This window comes from Narcine bancroftii, chromosome 6, assembly GCF_036971445.1.
Source record: "Narcine bancroftii isolate sNarBan1 chromosome 6, sNarBan1.hap1, whole genome shotgun sequence".
Classification (NCBI taxonomy): Eukaryota; Metazoa; Chordata; class Chondrichthyes; order Torpediniformes; family Narcinidae; genus Narcine; species Narcine bancroftii.
This window is the reverse complement of record NC_091474.1, coordinates 129,213,214-129,236,465: the sequence shown is the minus strand read 5'-3', so window position 1 is coordinate 129,236,465 and position 23,252 is coordinate 129,213,214. Positions and strand designations below refer to the sequence as shown.

General features: G+C 43.8%; 1 protein-coding gene across 5 annotated transcripts in view; it reads left to right on the top strand.

Moving 5' to 3' along the window:
* khdrbs2 (KH domain containing, RNA binding, signal transduction associated 2) overlaps positions 1-23,252 on the top strand; it is a 513,661-nt gene that overhangs the window by 329,636 nt on the left and 160,773 nt on the right. The window contains exon 7 of one of the 5 annotated variants that reach the window (XM_069886095.1): positions 7,944-8,167. The exons of the other annotated variants lie outside the window; for them this stretch is intronic. Within the exon in view, the coding sequence (XP_069742196.1) occupies positions 7,944-8,000 (57 nt within the window). The 3' untranslated portion in view covers positions 8,001-8,167. Of the gene's footprint in view, positions 1-7,943; positions 8,168-23,252 lie in introns of those variants that run through there. 5 annotated transcript variants of the gene reach the window in all.

Genomic DNA, 23,252 nt, shown 5'->3' with positions numbered 1-23,252 from the left:
CACCCACTACGTGGGTTTTCCATCCAGGCCCTCCAGTTCCTTTCCTCATCCTAAGGTAATTCTGGTCGATGGATTACAGGGCAACAGTGTGGGCGAGTGGGAGAATTTGGTGAGAGGTGATGGGATTGTGGGGAGAATAAAATGGGACTGGTGTAGAATTAGCACACTGTACAGGTCTAGGGCGGAAGAGCCAATTCTGGTACATGAGAAGGATAGGTTTCACCTGTCATGCAGCAGGGTGCATGGTAAAAAGGTCATGCATTCCACCCCACCCCAGCACTCTAGTCTAGGCTAAGATATTACTCAAAGACCTTGTAAACCATCTCATGTGAATTTTGACGAGGGAAGTGAGCCCGATGATGATGGTGAATACTTGACCCTCAATTGAGATTAAAACAAATCAGAGGAGAAAAACAAAGACAGCTTTTCACATGGATCAGTGTCTCCTTTTCATCTGGATCAGTCTCGATGAATGGAGGAAATGTGATTCCACCACTCATTCCGTCCCACTAATCGCCTCCTCTGTACCTACCTCTGTGACCACAGGAAATGCTACACTTCCTCCCTCACCACCATTCGATGTGCCAAACAGTCCTTCCATGTGAATCTCCCAATGCAACCTCCTGTACAACAAGGGAGTCTGAATGCAGACTGGGAGATTGTGGGATTTTACACCACCAAGATGAGTTGGGGTGGATACCACAGATACACTGTAGGGCAGCCATTATGTAAATCAGAAGAGGATAGTGCAATCCGCTGATGAGTGAACAGGACTGTGAAGATCCTTGGGAATGCACCACTGGGGCTGAACAGTTTGCTTCTGCCCTTGTGAAAGATGGGCTTCGTCTACGGAGCAGGAAGTACCCAGGCCAGCTAATCTGAAGAGGAAACTGGCATGATATGATATATATGAGAATAATATAATACAATACAGTAGTAAATGCCAGAGGATGAGGGAGGAACGTTTTGGGAAGATATCAGAGGTAAGATTTGTTTTACACAGAAAGTAGCAGGTGGCTGGAATGCATTGCCAAAGGTGGTGGTGGAGGGTGGTACAATAGACACATTTAAAAGACTCTTAGACAGGTCCATGGATGCAAGAAAAATAGGGGTTATAGGCATGAGGTAGAGAAGGTTTAGATTGTTGAGAAGGTTTCTATAGGTCGGCAACATGGTGGGCCCAAGTGCCTGGGTGGTGCTGTAATGTTCTATGAGGGCTTATTCTGTAATGTACAGAAGCACCAACATTCTTACTTGTGGCACTCACCTAAGGTACACCAACCACATTAGTATAAACCACCATATTATAATGCAAAATGTGACAGGAAAAGATATAAATATAAAATATGGTTTAGAAATCTGCAAAGGAAGTGTCCAAAGCAGAAAGACAGGGTGGCATGGTTGGCGTGGCAGTTAGCCCAACGCCTTTACAGCAGCAGCGATCAGGACCGGACAGGGGTTCGAATCCCACGCAGTCTACAAGGAATTTGCACGTTCTCCCCGTGTCTGCATGGATTTTCTCCGGGGTCTCCAGTTTACTCCCCCCGTTCAAAACGTACCGGGGGTGTAGGTTAATAGGGTGTAAATTGGATGGCACAGACTCATAGGGTTGTTACTATGCTGTCTGTCTAATTTTCTTTTAATTTAAAAAGTTATCAATCCTTGCCTGTCATTGCATTTTCACCAGCTCTCAAACACCCATTAGAAATTCTTGCAGAGTGATATTTTAATGGCAGCCTCAGCGACTTAATATTTACAGCCTCCAGCACAAGGCACTTTGTTGCTATTTCTTGCAAAGGAAAGTGAACCACTCAGTGAGGTGCACACCAGAAGCCTTTTAACCTCTCAGATGAGGAGAGGGAAACTGGAGGGTAGGGTAATTTAGAAGCTGGTAGAGGTTAGCAAGGAGATAAACTCACTGCAGTTAGTTTGCACAGAGGTGCTTACCTCAAACGCCTCTCGCTGAAACAAGAGCTCTGCTGTGCAACAAAAAATAAATAAATAAAGTAAGTGCTTGAAGGAGAAGCTGGTCTGACCTTCACACAGGGTCACAGAGCAAACATCTGCAGATGCTGGTAATCTAAAACAAAAAGCAGAGATGATGGAAATACCCAGCAGGCCAGGTTCCATCTGTGAAGGGAAAACAAAGTTCACATTTCAGGTCACACACCCTTCATCAGAATAGTATGTAGGTTTTAATAGAAAGTAGAACCATTTTTGAACTATTGTGGAATTGAGGGTCAGGGTGCAATGACATAGAGGAGGAGATTAGGTACAGGGCAGATCACAAGCACGTTGAATGGTGTAGCTGGGTTGAGTGGCCTTCTCCTGCTCCAGTCTTCTGAAATTCCCAGGATTAAACATCCCCACTCATCTGTCCTCACCCCCCCACCCCAAGTTGAAACATTGGCCAAGAATGCACACGTTCCACTACTTCCTCAAAAGTCTGCATCCCTTGACCACTTCTACAGATGCACCCTAGTAGGGTGCATCCTGCGTGGTCCGGGAACTGCTCCACCCAAGACCACAGGAATTGTAAATGTTTGTGAACATGGCTCAGGCCGTCACACGGACATCCCTTCCCCTCCCCCACCACTATCCCACTGCCTTGGAAAAGCAGGCAGCATACTAAAAGAATCATCTCACCCCGACCACACTCTCTTCATCCCATCAGGGAAAAGATTTTAAGGTATGAGAGCACACACCAACAAATTCAAGAACAGTTTCTTTCCCGCTGTTATCAGACACCTGAATGAGCCCCAAAATAGTAAAATTGCTCCATACCAGCTGATCTCTCTATCTAGCTCTGCACTTTTGAACTGTGTCTTATTATGCATAAGAAGTCACTCCACCTCCTCTGTAAAAGGAATGTCGCTGAACGTGGCTTCAAAGGGGAGGGCTGATGTCACGATGACACCGTCATCCCGCGATGCAGGAGCGCAAATTTTTTTTTTAACCATATTGTTAATAGAGGTGATTACGCTGCGCAGGAGATCTGCCTGAGTCCTAAGACTGCTTGCACCGATCTCCACTAGCGCTCCTACCTGCTCTTCGGTTGCCATTTTCCCTTCTCGGTGCATATATTTAAGGTCATGGTGGAGGCCGGTGGTACTCCACCAGTCGCCCCTCCTCCTTCAGCCCTGTAAAGCCGGCTCCAAACTCAGCTCTGTATAAACGCACCACGGGATCCAAACTATAGGTCGTCACCATAAAAGGTAAATTTGCTTTTTTTTAAAACGAGCCGGGTATAATATGGGGTTTCACCATTCATCAGAATCCAACACCAGTAGCCTTTGTCTCCACTTATCATCTCCCCACCTCCCCACCAATTGTCTGCAACCCCACCCTGTATGATATATCTCATCTTCCTCCGGCTAATTTATTTTTCTCTGCAGACAAAGAATTGCTGGAGGAACTCAGCAGGTCAGGCAGCATCCATGGTCAGTTGTTGTTTCAGGTCAGAACCCTTCATCAAGAGATCTGTAATTTGCTCAGGCACTGTTAACGTAGCAGTTAGCACAATGCTATTACAGTGCCAGCAACTTGGGTTCAAATCCAGCGTTGTCTGAAAGGAGTTTGCACACTCTCCTGTGTCTGCGTGGGTTTCCTCTGAGTGCTTCGGTTTCCTCCCACTTTCAAAACTTTTGGGGTTATAGGATAATTGAGGTATTTAGGGCTCATGGGTCAGAAGTGATGAATATCAAAATGTAACTTAAATTTTAAAAATAACAGCATCTGCAGCTTCTTTGTTTGCCCTTCTCTTGCCTCTCCCTCCTATAGTCTGGCACCTGCCAATCACCTACATCCACCTCCCCACCTGTCATTCATCCTTCACCCCTCCCTGGTTCACCAAACTCCTAATGGCCTTTGTCCACTCCTCCCACCCTGATCTCATTATACTAGCTATCTCCCCTCTGCACTGATGTATTGATGAAGGGCTCCAGTCCAAAATGCTGACCATATAATGATTTATAGCACAAAAACAGGCCAGTTTGGCCCTATTAGTCCGTGCCGTACATCATCTTCCACCTAATCCCACTGACCCGCATTTGGCCCATATCCCTCTACACCTCTCCCGTCCATATACCTATCCAACCTATTCTTGAATATTGACATCGATCTCGCTTCTACCATCTCTGCCAGAAGTTCATTCCATACCCCCACCACCCTCTGTGTGAAAAAATTTCCCCTTATGTTTCCCTTATGTTTCCCCTTTTACTCTCAATCCATGCCCTCTTGTTTGAATCTCCCCCACTCTCAGTGGAAAAAGCCTATCCACATTGACTCTATTTGGGCCCCTTAAAATTTTGAATACTTCTATCAAATCACCCCTCAACCATCTACACTCCAGAGAATAAAGTCCCAGCCTGCTTAAAGTCCCTGTAACTCAAACCCTGAAACCCTGGCAATGTTCTCGTAAACCTCCTCTGGACTCTCTCTATACTGTTTATATTCTTCCTGTAATTCGGCAACCAAAACTGCGCATAGTATTCCAATTTTGTCTTCACCATTGCCTTGTACAATTTCAACATAACATCCCAACTCCTGTGTTCTATACTATGATTTATGAAAGCCTACATATTAAATGCCTTCTTCACCACCCTATCCACATGTGATTCAATCTTTAGAGAATTATGTACCATGATTCCTAAATCCCTTTGTTCCACTGCACTCCTCAATTGTCTATCATTTAACGTGTATATCCTATTTTGATTAGTCCTACCAAAATGTAGCACTTCACATTTATCAGTATTAAACTCCATCTGCCATCTTTTAGCCCACTCTTCTAACTGTCCTATATCACCCGTAAGCTTTGATAATCTTCCTCACTGTCCACAACACTGCTAACTTTTGTATTGTCTGCATATTTACTAATCCAATTTGCCACCCTATCATCTAGATCGTTAATATGTATGACAAACAGCAATGGACCCAATACCACTTGACACCAGCCTCCAAATCGACAAACAATTTTCCATCTCTACTCTCTGGAATCTCCCATCCAAACATGGTTGAATCCATTTCACTACCTCATCATTAATACCTAATGCTTCCACCATCCTTACTAACCTTTTATGGGGAACCTTATCAAAAGCTTTACTAAAGTCCAAATAGACAACATCCACTGCCTTCCTCTCATCAACCTTTTTAGTAGCCTCCTCGAAAAACTCTATAAGATTTGTTAAGACATGATCTATCACGTTCAAAACATTGCTGACTACTCCGAATCAATCTTTTTCTTTCCAAATAGTTGTATATACCATCTCTAAGAACACTTTCCATTAATTTACCCACCACCAACATCAGACCTTTAGGCCTATAATTACCAGGTCTACTTTTGGATCCTTTCTTGAACAGTGGAACAACATGATCCACCCTCCATAATGTTCAAAAAGTTGAAATCTTCCATAACTACCACCTTATATTTATTATACATATACGCAATCTCCTTACAAATTTGCTGCTCTAATTCCCTCGCCCATTTGGTGATCTATAATACACTCCCATTAATGTTTTCATGCCTCTGCCATTCTTCCATTCATTCCAAATAGCCTCGCTTGACAATCCCACCATACCATCCTGCCACAGCACTGCTGTAATGTTCTCTCTACGAAGCAATGCAACTCCACCTTTTATTCCCCCCCCCCCCCCACCCCTGTTGTATCATACCTAAAACAACGGGATCCTGGAATATTTAACTGCCAAACATGCCCTTCCTGCAACCAAGTTGCACTGATGGCCACAATATCGTATTTCCATGTGGCCATCCATGCCTTAAGCTCATCCTCCTTATTTACTATGCTCCTTGCATTAAAATATATACACTTGAGAGACTGTTCTCCACATGTACTCCTTTTGTTCCCAACTACCTTTACCTCCTTCATCTATATTTTGTTCTGTTCCCCCCATTCCTTCCAATCTAAGTGATCTTCCTCCGTACTCTCATTCTGATTCCCACCACCTCACAAAACTAGTTTAAACCCTCCCCAAAAGCTCTAGCAAATATGCCTGCCAGGATATTGGTCCTCCTTCAGTTTGAGTGCAGCCCGTCCCTTTTGTACAGGTCTGACTTGCCCCAGAAGAGATCCCAATGTTCCACAAATCTAAACCCCTTCCCCCCTGCACCAGCTCCTGCGCCACTCATTCATCCTCCGCAACTTCCTATTTTCTACCCTCACTAGCGCGTGGCACAGGCAGCAATCCAGAGATTGCCACCCTGGAGGTTCCTGCTTTTCAACTTCTTCCCTAACTCTATGTAATCACTTTTCAGTACCTCATCCCCACTTCTAACTTTGTCATTAGTCCCCACGTGGACCACAACTTCTGTCTGCTCACCTGCCCCTTCCAGAATGATCAGAGACATCCCTGACCCTGGCACCTGGGAGATAACATACCAACCAGGATCCCCGATTTTATCTAGCAAACCTCCTATCTGCTCCCCTAACCAGTGAGTCCCCAACTACAATAGCCCTACCCTTTTCCCTTCTGATCCATTTTTCTCACACTGAAGCTGCTCGACCCATTGAGTTCCTCAGGCAGATTGTTTTGTTCCTCACTCTCAATTCACTGTGTAACATCTTGGTTTGAGAACGGTGCATTAGTGTCTTGAGTGTGATTTTTTCTTCTTAAATTGTCTCACTGATAAAACCAGCTCTAATTGCCCATCATCAGTGAAATAGACAGCTTATAATACCCATCCCTAAGAGCCTCGCCAACAAGGAGAAAGATACCTCTTACCGTACTGGGGTAAAAGTTAATGTTAACTTTTGCAGTTGGTGCATTTTAAGTACCTGTGTGGCCACAGCATGTATTAATTGGTGCATATGTACAAATGTATATGACAATAAACTTATCATCATCCCTAACTGACCTTGAACCACTGGGCTTAATGGACCATAACAGCAAGCAACTGATAGGAAACTCCAGTTAAAAATAAGCCACCGTTCTGTGATACCACACGTAGATCAAGGCAACCGTTTCTTAATCCCTTCAGGGATATGGGCTGTGCAGGCCTGAGCCAGCATTTAATCGCCTATCCTCCCTCTAATTTTCACTCCCAAAAGATGTGAGTGAACCAGTCATTTACTGATTGCAGTGTTTTTTTTTTAACTTCAGATTATTTGTTTAACTGAATCTATATTCCCCAGGTGCCAAAGAGGGGAGCTGAACTCGCCTCCACAGGTTTGACTTCAAGGTTGGGACTGCTCTGTGCTTGCAGTTGTACCCAACCCAATGCATCAGAATTGAATGGAAATAGCTTGGCACTGTTTCATGTTAGACAAGGGGAAAACATTGCACTCTATCATGTAAAACACTCGCAGCATCTTCATTACAGAAATACAAGCTACTCCATTAAGCTTCACATTATCATTTCCTCTCTGCAGAAACAGCTCTAATCAGGGATGGCCATGGAATAAAAAGAATAATCAAGGACACACACATACAGCTGTTGTCCAAGCTCAGCTGTGTGCTGCCTGCTGCTTCCTTCACCCCCTCGTCCAACACCTGCCCTTCCCAATGAAGGGGTTGGTCCCCATGGTTGTTGCCTGACCCGCTGAGGTCTTCCTGGCTTTGATGTGTTGCTTGCTTATTTGGTCATTTTGTGGCTTCCTACCCTTTTCCCCCGCAGCTTGCCACACATCATTTGCATCTGCCCATATCATCAAGGCGTACAACATAGAACAGACTGTTCGGCCCAACTCAATCGTGCCAACCAAGTTTGCATTCTGAGATGGTCCCATTTGTCTGCATTTGGTCCATATCCCTGTAGGCCCTGCCCATCCATAAATCTGTCCATATTTTTTTTGAATGTTGTCATTGATCTCACTTCCACAGTTTCCTCTGGCAACTCATTCCGGATACAGACCACCCTCTGAGTGAAAAAGTTGCCCTTCAGCTTCCTCTTAAACTTCTCACCTCAAACCTCTGCCATCTAATTTCAGAACCATCTACGCTGGGAAGAAGATGGGAAGCCACCACCTTATCCAAGCCCTTCGTGATTTAAAAAATCTCAAAGATCATCCTTCATCCAAACCGTGTTTGAACTCAAATTCGAGATGTACATGTACAACCCGATGAAACAGTGTTTCTCTCGACCGCGGTACATGCACACACAAGACACGGTAAATAATAATCACATGTATAACATCTCCAATATTTGTGAAGAGTGGCTGCTAGATGTTTTCTCCAGGAGCATCTATTACCTCATAGATTAAAGTGTATCTCTTATCGGTGTTCCCGTCTCGCCAACTCAGCTGCCTTCACTGAATCCGAACAGCTGGTTGTTACTACATTCTAGACCTTTCACTTTCCTGTCAAGTGTGTTAACGTTACTTTGAGTTCTCTCTGCATCATAACGTGTCCCTCATTATTAAATTTTTTAAAAATTATATTTTATTTGCAACCCAGCAGAAGCCTATTCTGGGCATTGAAACCCGTGCTGCCAGTTACACCCAATTAACATGATCCCATATGATTTGGAGGGTGGGAGAAAACCGGAGTCCCTGGGGGAAACCCTTGCAGTTCGTAGGGAGAAGGTACATACTCTTTATGGACGGCGCCAGATTTGAACCTGGGTCACTGGCGCTGTAATATGCTGCCAGTATTGATTGATGACTCCTCAGAACCCATAACCTGAATTGAAATCTCCAAGCACCGCCTCTGCTTGCACTGTTCTCCCACATGCTATTCCACTTCCAGCTATTTTCTCATCAGCTAACCAGGGTTTGCTGTATTCCAAAATAGCAAGATTGAAAATTTCAACATTCCTTTATTGTCATGTACCCAAAATACACAAAACTTTGTTTTCTTTTGTCTGTCTGTAAAGGCACACAAAGAGGCATCGCTAGTCCAGCAAGACAAGAAAGAGAAGCGAGTGTCCGTAGATCCCGTCACCTCCTCTGTTGCCGTTGCCTCCTGTAGTCCCGTAACCTCCGTAGCTGCATGGAAGAAAAATCCAGGGTTTGTGTCTCATATCATATTTCCCATTAAATGTCTACTGCCTCTCAGAGCATTCCCATCTCTCTCATCCCCGTGAGAAAAAGAACGCTCAACATTTTAGGACTGAACCCTTCATCAGGACCATCTTTTGGTTTAGACCCAAAACCTCAACTATTCTTTTTCTGCCACCAGTGCTGCTCCAGATACCAGCATCTGCAGTCTCTCATGTGTCACTCATTTCCCTGTTAATTACGGGTTCTCGCATGCCCATAAACTCCTCTCCTGCTGCTCACCTGCTTTAGGGGGTAATCTCGGGCAGCTGATTGGCCTGCTGACAGGTCTTTGGGACGTGGGAGGAAACTGAAGCCTCTGGTGGACACAGTAGGAACATGCAAATTCCACACAGGCAGCACGTAACCATTTCAATTCTCAATTGAAGGATTTCCCCTTTAGTTCACTCGCAAGCCAGGCTCCATTTGATTCAGGTTCTGCTTTAGGTTTGGACTTATTTGCAAGTGTCTGAGAAGATCAAGTTATTCAAGGTCCCAACAATAGGGCATGAAATCTGTTGCAGCCTTTGCGCATCCTGAAAGGTGCTTCATAGTTAGACTCAGATACAGTGACTTCCTGATGTGACGGCCTCCTGCTCTGCCCGGATACAGGTTATTTTACACTAGCTAAGAAGGCAAACAAATTGCCATTTCATCCGGAGAAAGCAGCTTTTTAGAGTGTCAATTTCACTCAGAACTTCTGCTAGAAACCAGTCCATGCCGCTGAGTGTTCCAGAGACATGGGATCACTGAATCTTCCTTTGCAAAGCACTCATTTGTGTGCATCCATACTCTGAGATACTTTTTACTGGCTGGATGCACAAATAAAGTTGTTTCCACTGGCAGGTGAGACTAGAACTGGGGGACACAGACACAAGATTATGCGATGCAGATTCAAGACAGAGATGAGGAGGAATTGCTTTCCCCAGAGAGTAATGAACCTGTGGAATTCCCTACTGAAGGAAGCAGTGGAGGCTGCCTCATTAAATATATTTAAGATACAGTTGGATAGATGTTTGCATGGAAAATGGGAAAAGGTGGAGCTGAGTGCACAGTCAGATCAGCCATGATTTTATTGAATAGCGGAGCTGGCTCAACAGGCCATCACCTGCTCCTATTCTTATGTTTCCCTGGCTGAGATGCCCAAGGGATCCCAGTCTCAAAGTAAGAAGTGAGGTGAGAAGACATTTGTTTACCCTGACACAGGTGAATCTTTGGAATTCTTCTTCAAAGAGAGCAATGGAAACTGGATCATTGAGTGTTGTCAAGGCAGAGATTTGCTTCCTGATGTGATGGTCTCCTGCTCTGCTCCCGAACATTGAACATACTTATTTCAGTTAAGGAGCTGCGAGAAACTCCAGAGTTCTTCACCTTCCACGGTGATACCTAGATTGGCAATCTGTGATATTACCTGCTGGGTTCCAGGGGTACAGACAGTGAGATTCACTTTACTGAATGATTCATGTCTGGGACCACTGAGGCCCACAATTAGATTCTAGTCACAGCAAGATTATCCATTTGGCCATTGAGTCAAGATACAATTTAAGTTTATTGTCATCTACAACGGCGTAACACTATGACAGCACCAGCAATCCATGTTCAATTACGGCACCACCTATAGGGAGTTTGTACATTCTCCTCTTTTCTGTGTGGATTTTCCCAGATGCTCCGGTTTCCTCCCATCCTTCAAAACGTACAGGGTTATAGTTTAATTGGGGGTAATTGGGCGAGACATGTTTCAATGGCCTGAATCAGCCTCTACCATGGTGTAAATAAAAAATTTAAAAAATTAAATTAATAACATTTACATCACCTGCATGTAACTTGCTGCAGGTACATAAAATACACAACACACAAGTAGAAAACGAAGAATGATATAAAAGGAAAATATAACAATAAGTATTGCAATTGATCACAGGGTTCAAATAAAAAGGTTTGAGTCTATCGTGTAGACAGATCTTTGGCAGTCCTGGAGTAGTGTTATGTATAGATTAGTACGGAGAGGTTCAAGAGCCTGATAGCTGTTGGAAACAAACCGCACTTGAACCTGGAGGTTCCAGACTTGAAGCTTCTGCCTGAAGGCCAGGGTGACGGGGTCATTTATGATGGTTGTAACCTGCATGAGGTAGGTAGTTCGTAGATGAGTTCACTGAATCAAAGCAGGCTAATTTAACCAACTGTTAGCCACATGAAAGTGAAAATAACTGCAGCTGCGGGAGATCTGAAATGAAAACAGAAAATGCTGGAAGTGCGATCTGTCGAAAGAGAATCAGAGTCAACATGTCAGACCAAGTAGAAGAGAGCAGAGTTGGTGTTCGAAGCAACAGGCATTTTATTAAAACTGGCATTTTAACATCAGGAGACCAGTCAAAGCTGACTTCCTGAGAATAATTATAGGAAGGATGTGGAAGCTATGGAGAGGGTGTAGAGGAGACTTACCAGGATGTTGCCTGGATTGAGAAACAAATCTTATGAAGCAAAGTTAGCAGAGCTTGAACTTTTCACTTTAGAGCATAGAATGAGTGTAGAATGATGAGAGGAGACTTGATAGAGGTCCACAAGATTATGAGAGGCATATGGACAGCCAGCACCTGTTTCTCAGGGCAGGAGTAGCAAACACATATGTACAAAGTTAAGTGAGGAACGTTTATGGGAGACATCAAGGGTAAGTGTTTTTACACACAGAGTTGTGTGTGCCTGGAATTCTTGCCAGGGATGGTGGTGGGGGCTGAAACATTAGGGGCATTTAAGAGACTCTTAGACACATGGATAAAAGAAAAATAGAGGATTATAGGGTAGGGAGGGTTTAGTACTTTATTTAAGAAGGAATATATGGGTTGGCACAATATCGAGGGCTGAAGGGCCTGTACTGTGCTGTAGTGTTCTATGTTCTATGATTTTGGTACAGGTTTTATACTCTCATTGAATATGATTCCAGAAACTTGATTATTGAATATACTCCTGTAATAGTTAAAAGTCTTCCCACCCACTTTTTGGCCCCGAATCTGTGTATTTTCCATATATCCTGGGTAAAAGTAGACCTCCCTATTAATGGCCACCTATTGGAGGTCCCATCGCCCCATCGTGGACCTTTGCCGTGGCTTCCCACCCACCGGAGCGCCTGACACCCTGAGCATGGATCCTCTCCTCAGCTCTCGCCTATCTGAGCTTCCGACGCCCCAAGCGTGGTCTTACCCACCAGTCCTGGCCATCCGAGCTTACAATGCTTTGAACGACGCTGATACTTAGCGCAATCAAAAGTAGTATCTGTGTCAAAGTCACCCCACCCCCCCCACCATTTGAACTGAAAAATTGGTCATCAAAACTTGACTATTACACCAGTATATACAGTAATTTAGTTACAGAATAGGAGTTACGAAGATCTAGTTACTGGCAAGATATGGGTTGATTAGAGAAGAGATTTGTTATGGATCCAGTAGACCCAAAAACCCAGCAGCAATAGAAATTCACCAAGACAAATGGTTACTTAAAAGTCATTTTTAATTTTCTTTAAACATGAAAACAGGATCAAACTTTAACTTATTACTATTAACTTAACTCCCTTCTAATTCTAAGCGCACATGTATGTAATGTGTATATGTTCAGGAAAGTCCTTTGATTCACAATCCAATCTCACTTTTCACTCCTCCAAGTTCATCGGTATTAGGCAATTCTTATACTGTGCACAGAATTTAACATTTGTGAATTTCACCAGGCTCTGGTGAAAAGGTAAATGGGTACCACTCAGGAAGGTTTTAGTTGGTTTCAGAGAGAAATTTGATGCTCGTTGGACACACACAAACTGTTTTTCAATGATCAGCCACTTCAGTGTCTTGCCAAAGAAACTTGCCCCATCAGGGGTTTTCCAAATGATAATCTCTTCTTTCAGGTCACCACAGAGTTCCTGTTGTTTCCCTTATTTCAGATAAAACTCTCTAGCCAGCCATTTCCTCTTGGAAGGACCACAAGGGTGAAAACACTCTCAACCTGTCTTCAAAATGGGGTTTTCAACAAGCTTTCAAAAGCCACTGCAGAAGTCAATTCTCTCTCTCTCTCTCTCTCTCTCTCTCTCTCGCTCCCTCTCTCTCTCTCTCTCAGAGAAATCCTGTTTGTTTTTTTCCTCTTTCTCTGCTTATAAAACGACATGATCCCTCTTAGAACAGCAAACTGAAACCAGACAGATTGTCAGCACTGGAATCAGCTTCAGCCTGGCCATCTGTTACTTTAAAGACAATAGTCCATTATACTCCACAGCATCAGTCCAATTAACACCTTCTTGTGAAGTCTCCATAGGCATTCTTCAAAGTTTCTGTAAAGTCACTGTGGACATGACGTCTCTCCATATGCATAGCTCTTATATTTTAAACAGCTTCTTTAACTGGTTCACTGAACAGCCAATTTATTGGTTAGAAGTGTTACTGTCTTTGTTTGCAGTGACCTACACTAAACCCCCACAATCTATCTCTTAAAAACATATTTATATATAATATAAAATATAATATAACCCTTCACAGGATGCATAAGTTTAACTTAGTAAACAATGGGTCTAAGTTGAATGAAATGCAAAAGTCTGCAGACGATGTGATTGTGGTAAAAACACAAAAATGCTGGAGAACTCAGCAGGTCACGCAGCGGTCACGCAGGTAAAGGTAGTCTAAGTTTCTAAATGAGTCTATAGCCCCTTTCACACTGGCACCTTGTTATAGTAATTGACGGCCAATCTACCAGTTAAGGGTCCAGTTTGAAAGTTCCTTAATCACCATGCAGGCATCAAATCACGCTGGGGATAGACTAGGTTAGGTTTATCATCCCCGGGGTTATCTGATACCTTTGTGCAGATTAGCCCAGAGTGAAAGGGACTATCCAGGGACAAATTAGTGACATGTTAATGTCGTTTTTGCATGAGAGGAGGAACGTGAAGGAAACAAAAGACTGAAAAGAAGGTATAAACTTTGCTGACCTATATAAACCTTTATAAATGTATAAAGGATCATGGGAAAGTCACATCGGGGGTAGGGGATGGGAGAGAGAGAGAGAGAGAGAGAGAAAGAGAGAGAGAGAGAGAACGATGATGGGCCTGCCCTCCCAGGATTCCATGCGGCATAGAAACTCCTCCATGAGTGCTCCATGCATATAGCCCTTTCTCTGCTGCATGGAATTCTGGGAGGGCAGGTCCGCCATTGCTCTTTCCCCACAGTCTTTATAAAATTGTGCGCTATTCCCGCTACCACTTTCCCACTGGCTTTATAAATTGTCCACTATTGCCACTACCACCCTTTAAAAATTTATAAAGGTTTATATAGGTTGGCACAACAACAACAGAGGCTGAAGGGCTCATACTGTACTGTACTTAATAGTTAATTATATTCTTATTAGGCATGATTAATTTTGTTTAAGTACAAGATCATGAGACATTGATCAGGATGTAGGCTCGATGCGTCACTCAGACACCACCGATGGATGCCTTGTGGTGAGTGTGAAAGGACGCAGAGAACCGGTTAACAGTGATCCAGTGTGAAAGACAAAAATGGCTTCTTTAACTGGTTCACTGAATGGCAATTTACTGGTGACAACAATTACATGATTGTAACTTTCTTCACAATCAATCCAATCCAATCCAATTTCCTGTCACAGCAAAGGGGGCATGTTATAACATAATTAATACTGTTCCTGAAACTTGGCTGCTGTCAGTTGTGTAGTCCATGGCCCTACTATTAACTCTCTCTTCATTCCTTGTTGCCACATTAGCATAATCCACATCCCTCTTTACAAGTTAAAGCCCTCACAATTCTTTCCCCTACAACACAATATTAGCTTCCTTTATGTGCAGTTTCTATAGAAGTAGGCCACACTTTCACAGTGACTGATTTCTTAATATAGAGTTGTTCAAGCACTACAAAAGCATCCTCTGCTCTCCTATAAGAGAACACCAAAAAAAACCTGCAGATTCTGGGATTAAGACCAAAAATGCTGGGGATACTCAGCAGTCACTGGGCTGTTGCTTCAGGAGGATTAGCTCTCATCAGAACCCTTGAGCAGGAACTGATTCCTGCACGGTGTTCACCCAGGCTCACTTCATACCAAACCCCACTCCAGTGACATGGAGCCCTGCCCAGGGATGACTTTCAGTGCAGTGGTGAGGTAACAATAGAGGTAGGGATGTGGGGGTCATCTATGAGAGAAGACATGGGAGAAGGGTAGGGGCAAGGGAACATTCTGTGAGGGTAGATTACAGGGGACATTCTGTGGGAGGAGGGTTCAGAGGTCATTTTGTGGGAAGAAGGTGGAGTGTCATTCTGTGGAGGAGGGTGGAGGGGTCATTTTATAGGAGGAGGGTTTGAAGACCATTTGTAGCAAGTAGGACTTGCTTAATCGTGCTTCAGATAGTGCAGTTGCCACACAGTTTCAACTGCTCAGGTTCAATCCTGACCTCGGGTGCTGTCTCTGTGGAATTTGCACGATATTCCTGTGACTATGTGGCTTTCACCCCACAATTTCTGTCTCTTCCCAATCCCAGAGTCACTATAAATGAGTCCTTAGCATAGGTTAATACAGTGGTTCTCAACCTCTTTCCACTCACATACCACTTTCAGTGTTCCCTATGTCATAGGTGCTCTGTGATCAGAAAGGGATTGCTTAAGGTGGAAAGAAAAAAGTTTGATAATCTCTGTTTTAATTGTACCTATTGAATCGTTATGTGTATGGTTTCATAACTCCAAAGGATATGGGCCCATGACAATTTTTTTCAAATATTTCAGTAACAATTGGGTCTAGAGCAGTGATTCTCACCTCCCCTTCCACCTTAAGCAATCCCTTACTAATCAGAGCACAGATTGCATAGGGATTAATTAATGTGGTACGTGAGTGGGAAGAAAAAGGTTGAGAACCACTGGATTCGATTCAAGGTTCCTTTATTATCATATATACAACGTGTCTTGTCCTTTGTTTGCCCTGTAAAGACACGCACATCGTCCAGCGGCCCTATCAAGACGAGAAATAGAAGTGAAAGAGAGTCCCTTCAGAGACACTGAGTGTCTGAAGTTGCCAGAGTAGTGAGATCAGAATAGCAGGGACCCCTGCTTGTTGGTGTGAGTGTGAACAGCCAAACTATCTCCTTCTCTGCTGTTAAAAGGATCATTACATTTAAATACTCAATGATTTGATGCATATTCAGTGTTAGATGTCATTGTTCTTGATCACAGGCTAATGTGTGTGAACTGTGGATGCGTCAGAGTTTTAGTCTCCATTTCAGAATTCTGCCATTAGTGCAGTATCATTCCTTTCAAGAACAATCTACTTTATTCAATTCTAACCCTAAAATAGCGATTCCGCTGAATAGTCAGATACTCAATTTTACGACCAATGGCATCATTTTTTACTGGAAATGATCATGGGTGTTTTTTGCTGAGGGAAGTGTACTGCTCAAATGTTGTCTTTTATTCTGATTTGTAAAGGTCATGTTAACACGGCTTCCTGAACAAATGGAACTGCCAGATGCAGACGAGGAAAGCAGTCTCTTATCCCTCAGAAGAATAAATTTCCCGGCACTAAACTTGATGGGTTTATCACATTTGCTTGTTTGCAAGATTAATTCTTTTCTCATCCCTGAGTCTTGCGTGCCTGCTCTGTTGTTTGCCCTTGCAGCAGCTCTCTGTGTCCTGCTGGCAGTGACTCCCAGGAGCCCGTCAGTGATGAATGATTCTGGAGTTGGAGCCTTGGCTCCCCTGGAATTTGCGATGGCACACTCCACGTGCACCTCAAAGCAAGACGTGTCTCTCACCAGGAACAGCTGTGCAAGTGTTGGACGGAGTTCACTGAGCAGAGAGTGGGGTGGGCAGAAGAGGTAGCAGAGGAAGCAATTCAGCAGAAAGTTGCACAGCTTGCTGAAAGCTCCAGAAGTTGGAGAGGCAAAGAAGGCCAGTTGCCACTGGATTCCCAATCCTACCAGGTTTAACCATTCTTTTTCTTTAAGGTATTTTTATTGAGGTCTACAGTACAGAAATTAAACAGTAAAATTACATAAAGAATACAAATTTAAGAAAAGGAAAAAAAACATTCCAAATACTCATGATCTACCTCTTGTGTTCCTCCTAAGCACCCCCCCCCCCCCCCACCACCACCATCAAGTACTTGGGGCACGTCCAAAATACTTCTGCTCAGGTGCATGATTGCTGTTTCCCATTGCTGGAATGTGGAGGTGGGGGGGGGGGGGGGGGGGGGGGGAGGGGGGGGGAGGGGGATGGGGTCACAGTCTCAAAATAACAGGTTGGCCAGGCCAGACCCAAGGTGCGAAGATGATTCTGCATAGCCAGTGGTGGATATTTGGAATAAAAGTCAAACCAGTAAGTCTGCAGACGCTGCCTTTGTAGATTAATGTGCAAAAGTGCTGGAGAAACTCAGCAGGTCTTCATGACTCAGGTATATAACCAATGTTTCGGGAATGACCCCCTCCATCAAGGTATGAACCAAAGGCTGGCAGGTGCCCTAATAAAGTGGTGGTGAGAGGGGTAGGGGGACATCTTTGCCATAAAGAACACTGCGTGACTTGCTGAGTTTCTCCAGCACTTTTGTGTATTGAATTTGGAATTGTTTACCCTGGAGAGCTTAGGGGCCTCAGTTGCTGAGTGTATTCAGGGCTGAAATCATTAACTATTGAAGGAAGCATGGGGTCATACCAAACATTGCCACTGAGGTAAAAGATCAGCCATGATCCTCTTAGGTGACGGACTGGGCATGAAGGGCTGAATTGCCCTATCCTGCTGCTATTTTGAGCTTGTTCACCCTGCACCTCAGTGTTGAAGTCTCTCAACTCCATCCTGGACAAAATTTGAAACCCCAAATCTTTCTATAAAGTCTCTCACAGCTCTCCTCCCTGTAACATCCAACTCCTCTTACCACTCCCTGCTCCAAGGCACTGAATCGCTCTATCGCTGGCCAGCTAGGTCAACCCTAAACTCCATTGTTGGAAGCCGCACCTTCTGCTACCAGTTTCTCAAACTCTGCAATTCTTAAACCTCCCCTCCTCACCCTGTTTCCCTCAAGGGTCACCCATCCTGAGGGCTTCGAGTCAAACATGCAAGAAGGATCCTGTGTGATTCAGTCATCATTGATCGGATTTGTTTATTGTCTGGGGAAATGAGATACAGTGTAAAGCTTTGTTTTGTGTGTTTTTCAAGCAAGTCAGCCCATATTTAAATACAAGACAATGCAATAATTAAAAAAAATTCAGCATAAAAGTCCCAGTTTTTTTCTTCAGGGGAAGTATATCTTTGGATTGAATGTGCACCTTTATTGTGGCATTTGCTCTGTGTGTGTGACAACAGTGTTTGTACAAGCAGGAAATGAAAGAAAATAGTGAGAGACAGAGCAAGCTGTAGTTGGGAGTGGGGGGAAGAACAAAATAAAGACTCCACATTTGCATTGCACCTTCAGTCTGCTAGAACGTACAAAGGCACTTTACAGTCATAAGTAAAGAGAAATTGACTCCAGGCAAAGGTGCCCGAGGAGGTGGCCATCAACATACAGATTATTAAACTGTTCAAAGATGGCAGAAGGGGCGCAGAAATTAAGGTAGGAAATTATAGATCTGAGGGCAAATGCAGTAAACAGAGAGAGAAATCAGTTCAGAATAAAATCTTCAGCTTTTTTTGACAATCAATACAAACATGAACCTCCTGTAGAATATACAGAAGTCAAGAGAACCTGCAAATAGTGCAGAGCAGGGAATGTGTACAAAGTCTTTGCAGTGTGCCGCCTGATTCCGGTTAACAAGAACGGCCTTCAGATCTCTCTGAAATTACTTTAGATTTGTAGTCAAGCAATGTTGAAATTCAGGCTTGAAAACACCATGGAATTTGCAGAGAACTTCGAATTGGGAATGAAATCAGCATTGAGAAAAACAGTGAGAGACCACAAGGAATGGTTAAATCCCACTCTGTCTGTAAGAAGTTTGTATGTCCTCCCCGTGTCTGCATGGGTTTTCTCCAGGGGCTCGGGTTTTCTCCAGGGCTCTGATTTCCTCCCACCATTCAAAACGTACCCGGGGTATAGGTTAATGGGGTGTAAATTGGGCGGCACTGACTCATGGGCCAAAATGGCCTGTTACCGTGCTGTGTGTCTAAATGTAAATTTAGAGGGCAAAAGATTTAAGGTGAGGGAAAAAAAACATTTGAACAGACTTGGAGGGACATGGATCAAATGCAGGCAAATGGGATTAGTGCAGGGTGCTGACTTGGTTAGCGTGCACTTATTGGGCCATGACTCTAATCACAGCATTCGTCCAACTGGGTTTCCCGCATATTAACCTAATGTGCAAATCAGATTAATTCACAGTCCACCCTGCCCTTCCAGGACTTGTATTTTTTTAAATGTTTTTTTTAACTTGGAGACCAAGCACAGTAACAGGACCTTCTGGCTCATGAGCCCACATCCCGCCAAAATATGCCCACATGACCAATTAACTACTAACCCTATACATCTTTAAAATGCAGGAAGAAACTGGAGCACTCAGAGGAAACCCTCACAGTCACGTGGAGAATGTTCAAATTCCTCACAGACAGCAGCGGATTAAAACTCTGTTGATGGGACTGTATTAGCATTCCAGTAATCACTTAGCTAAATGTCCTGATGAATTCTCACCTTATTACTGCTCGTTTGACCAATTAACCTCGATCAGTATAGTTAGCATCTCCCATCACAGCTTCTGTCAGCAGTGATCTGCAGGTTTAATAATATTCGTGCCCTTGAACGTCAATGTAGGTGCTTGGTCGCCTTCTTATTGGAGATGGGTCTCTGCTGGCAATTTTGTGGCACAAACATTGCTTGTCCCTCATCACCTCTCACTGTGACCTCGTGTAGGTCATGCTACCTGCAGACGTGCACTGCTTTGTTTGCGATGAGTGATTGGGCCTTGGGCCCCTGCAGGGATGTCCTGGAGTTGGAATGAATAACCTCCAGTCACCGTCCTTTGTGCAAGGTATGACACCAACCATCAAAATTCCTTGTTCCCCCCTCGATGCCCATTGACTTAAAGTTTTGGCCTTTTTGCAGCACTTGGTCAAATGCTGGCTTGAGGTCAAAGGCATTCACTTTCACTTGGAAATTTAGGTCTTGGTTTGGACCAAGGCTGGGCTGAACTCTGGGGATGTTGCCTGACCTGCTGAGTCCCTCCATCTTCTCCTTGCGATCATGAGTTTATTGCCATGTACATTGTACAATGTACTTATGCACTCAAACTCATGCTTTCTGCAGCTGAATAGGTACTTCTTGTAAAAAACTACAATAGTAAATAGATCCCACTTGGAATATTATGTTCATTTCTGCTCATCTCACTACAGGAAGGATGTAAGTGCTATAGAGGGGATGCAGAGGTGATTTACAAGAATGCTGCCTGGATTGGAGAGCATTTCCCTTGTGGATAGGTTGAGTGAACTTGGTCTTTTCTTCTTGGAGCAACAAAGGATGAGGGGTGACCTGGCAGAGTTGTACAAGTTGATGAGAGGCATCAATCATGTGGATGGCCAGAGGTTTTTTCCCTGGGCTGAAATTGCGAACAAGAAGGTGCATAGTTTAAGGTGCTTGGGAGTAAGTGCACGGTGGATGGAAGAGGCAAGTGGTGGGTTCATGGAATGCACTGCCGGCCACCGTAGTGGACACAGGTGCACTAAGATCTTTTAAATAGGTATGTGGAGCCGAGGGAAATGGAGGGTTATGCAGTCAGAAAAATCGAGGCAGTTATTAGAGTAGGTTATTAGGTCAGTACAACACTATGGGCCAAAGGGCCTGTACTGTGCTGTAGATTTCTATGTTCTATATGAAACTAAATTAAATTAAAAGAGACAATGAATTCCTAAATAGGTCGATAATAAATATTAACAGTGATCCTGGTGCAAAAAGGTGAATGGAGCAGCCCCTGATTAGTGTACCAAGTAGTGGTTCAGTAGCCTGATAGATGTTGGGAGGATCTTGATCCTAGAAGTGCTGGTCTTCAGGCTTCTGTACCTTCTGCTTGAAGGGAGCAGCGAGAAGAGGTTATGGCCAGGGTGATGGGGGTCCTTTATGATGTTCATTCACGACTGCAGTACCTGCACTTCCTGTGTTTTTCTGGTATAATCTAAACTCGGGATCATTGAACATTATGAAAGCAAATAGATTGATTGGGTGATGATCAGTCAGATAGATTTGTATGGGATTGCTTTTGTGAAGAGGAATTTTCCACAGTGATATTACTGTACAGGAACTGCTTGGCTGGTTCTCGAGCACAGGCCTTCACTGCATTAGCTGGTTCATTGTCTGGTTACATGGACTTTGCTTTATCCAGTTCTGTGGGCTATTGCTTGCTATCACATAGTAGTGATTTGAATCAGCTTCTTTGATGGTGGGATTTCAGGAGGATCAGCGAAGCTCAATAAAAGAGATGAAGTGTTTTGAAAGGCTGTTGTTGGAGCAGATCAGCTTCTGTCTGAGTGGTGACATGGATCCATTCCAGCTTGCCTACCGTAGCAACAGGTCTACGGCAGATGCCATCTTACTGGCTCTACACAAACCCCTGGAACACCTGGATAGGTGAGATACATGCATCAGGATTTTCTTTGTTGAGTACGGTTCAGCATTTAACACCATTGTCCTCTAAAAATTGATCAGCAAACTCCAAGACATGGGACTCAACACCCCACTAAGTAAATTGGATCCTTGATTGCCCAGGACACCACAGGCAAAATCCTCCCCAACACTGAGAACATGTACAGGGAGCACTGCAATCATCAAGGATCCACACCACCCAGCACACTCTCTGTTCTTCATCAGGAAAGAGGTATAGGTACCACAAGGCTCACAACCCCAGGTTCAGGCAACCCTTTCACCTTAAAACTATGCCCTCTAATGCAGTGGTTCTCAGCCTTTTTCTTTCCACTCACATACCACTTTAAGTAATCCCTATGCCATAGGTGCTCTGTGATTAGTAAGGGATTGCTCAAGGTGATATGTGGGTGGAAAGAAAAAGTTTGAAAACCTCTGTTTTAATTGTACCTAATTGACTCATTATGTGCATGGTTTCATAACTCCAAAGGAATTGGGCCAATGACAATTGTCCACAAGCAAAATATTTCAGTAGAAATTGGGTCAAGAGCAGTGATTCTCAACCTTCCCTTTCCACTCACATACCACCTTAAGGAATCCCTTACTAATCAAAGAGCACTGATGGCATAGGGATTCCTTAAAGTGATATGTGAGTGAAAGAAAAAATTTGAGAACCATGGCTCTAGTGTGATATTCTTAGCCTGGTAAAATGATTCTGACCATCCACTCAGCAGGGTTAAGATGAGAATCGTGTGATCTGTAATGCTCTACCTGATAGAATGGTGAAAGCAGGCTTGGTTGCAACAGTTGAAAGGAATTGGACAACTTTGCTGAGCTGCGGGTAGAGTGCAGGTTTAGTCAAGTTCATTGTATCAATTCATCATGGAGTTGTCCCTGGAATAAGAAGGCCAAGTCCCTTGGGTTCTATGATCCTCCAGCCAAATGAAATCTCAGCGCTCCCTGTGGGATTGTGGAAGGTTCTAGACTGTAAATTAGTGGCTGTGTGTTCACAGCTCGGAATCTTCCTGTTTCTCCACTGACCCACTTCTTTAAGGATGGCAACCTCTTCATCAGTTTTACGAGCTCCTGTTTTCACACCTGGATCTATAACTGATTACTGCTGCCAGTCTGTTGCTGTGAAAACGTGCATGACCTAAACATTCCAGTCATTTATTCCTGAAGTTCCTTTCTTTACACTAAAAGCATTTGGGCTTATTTGTTATCTGAATCTGAACCTTGTGTTTCCCTGTACACAAGCAATGATATTCTTGCCTTTTGGACAGGTAGTGGTCAATATAGAAATAGTAAATGTGAGGCCATCCACTTTGGGAGGAGAAATAGAAGAGCAGATTATTATTTAAATGGTGAAAAACTGCAGCATGCAGGACTTAGGAGTTCTTGTGTATGAATCGCAAAGAGTTGAGTTGCAGGTGCAACAGGTTATTAAGAAGGCAAATGGAATGTTGGCCTTCATCGCTAGAGGAATTGAATTCAAGAGTAGGGAGGTCATGCTGCAACTATACAAAGTACTGGTGAGGCCGAACCTGGAGTACAGTGTGCAGTTCTGGTCTCCATACTTGAGGAAAGATAGACTGGCATATGATAGATAAGATAGAGGCAGGAAATTTGTTTTCATGGTAGGTGAGACCAGAATTAGGGGACACAGTGGAGTAGATTTAAGATGGA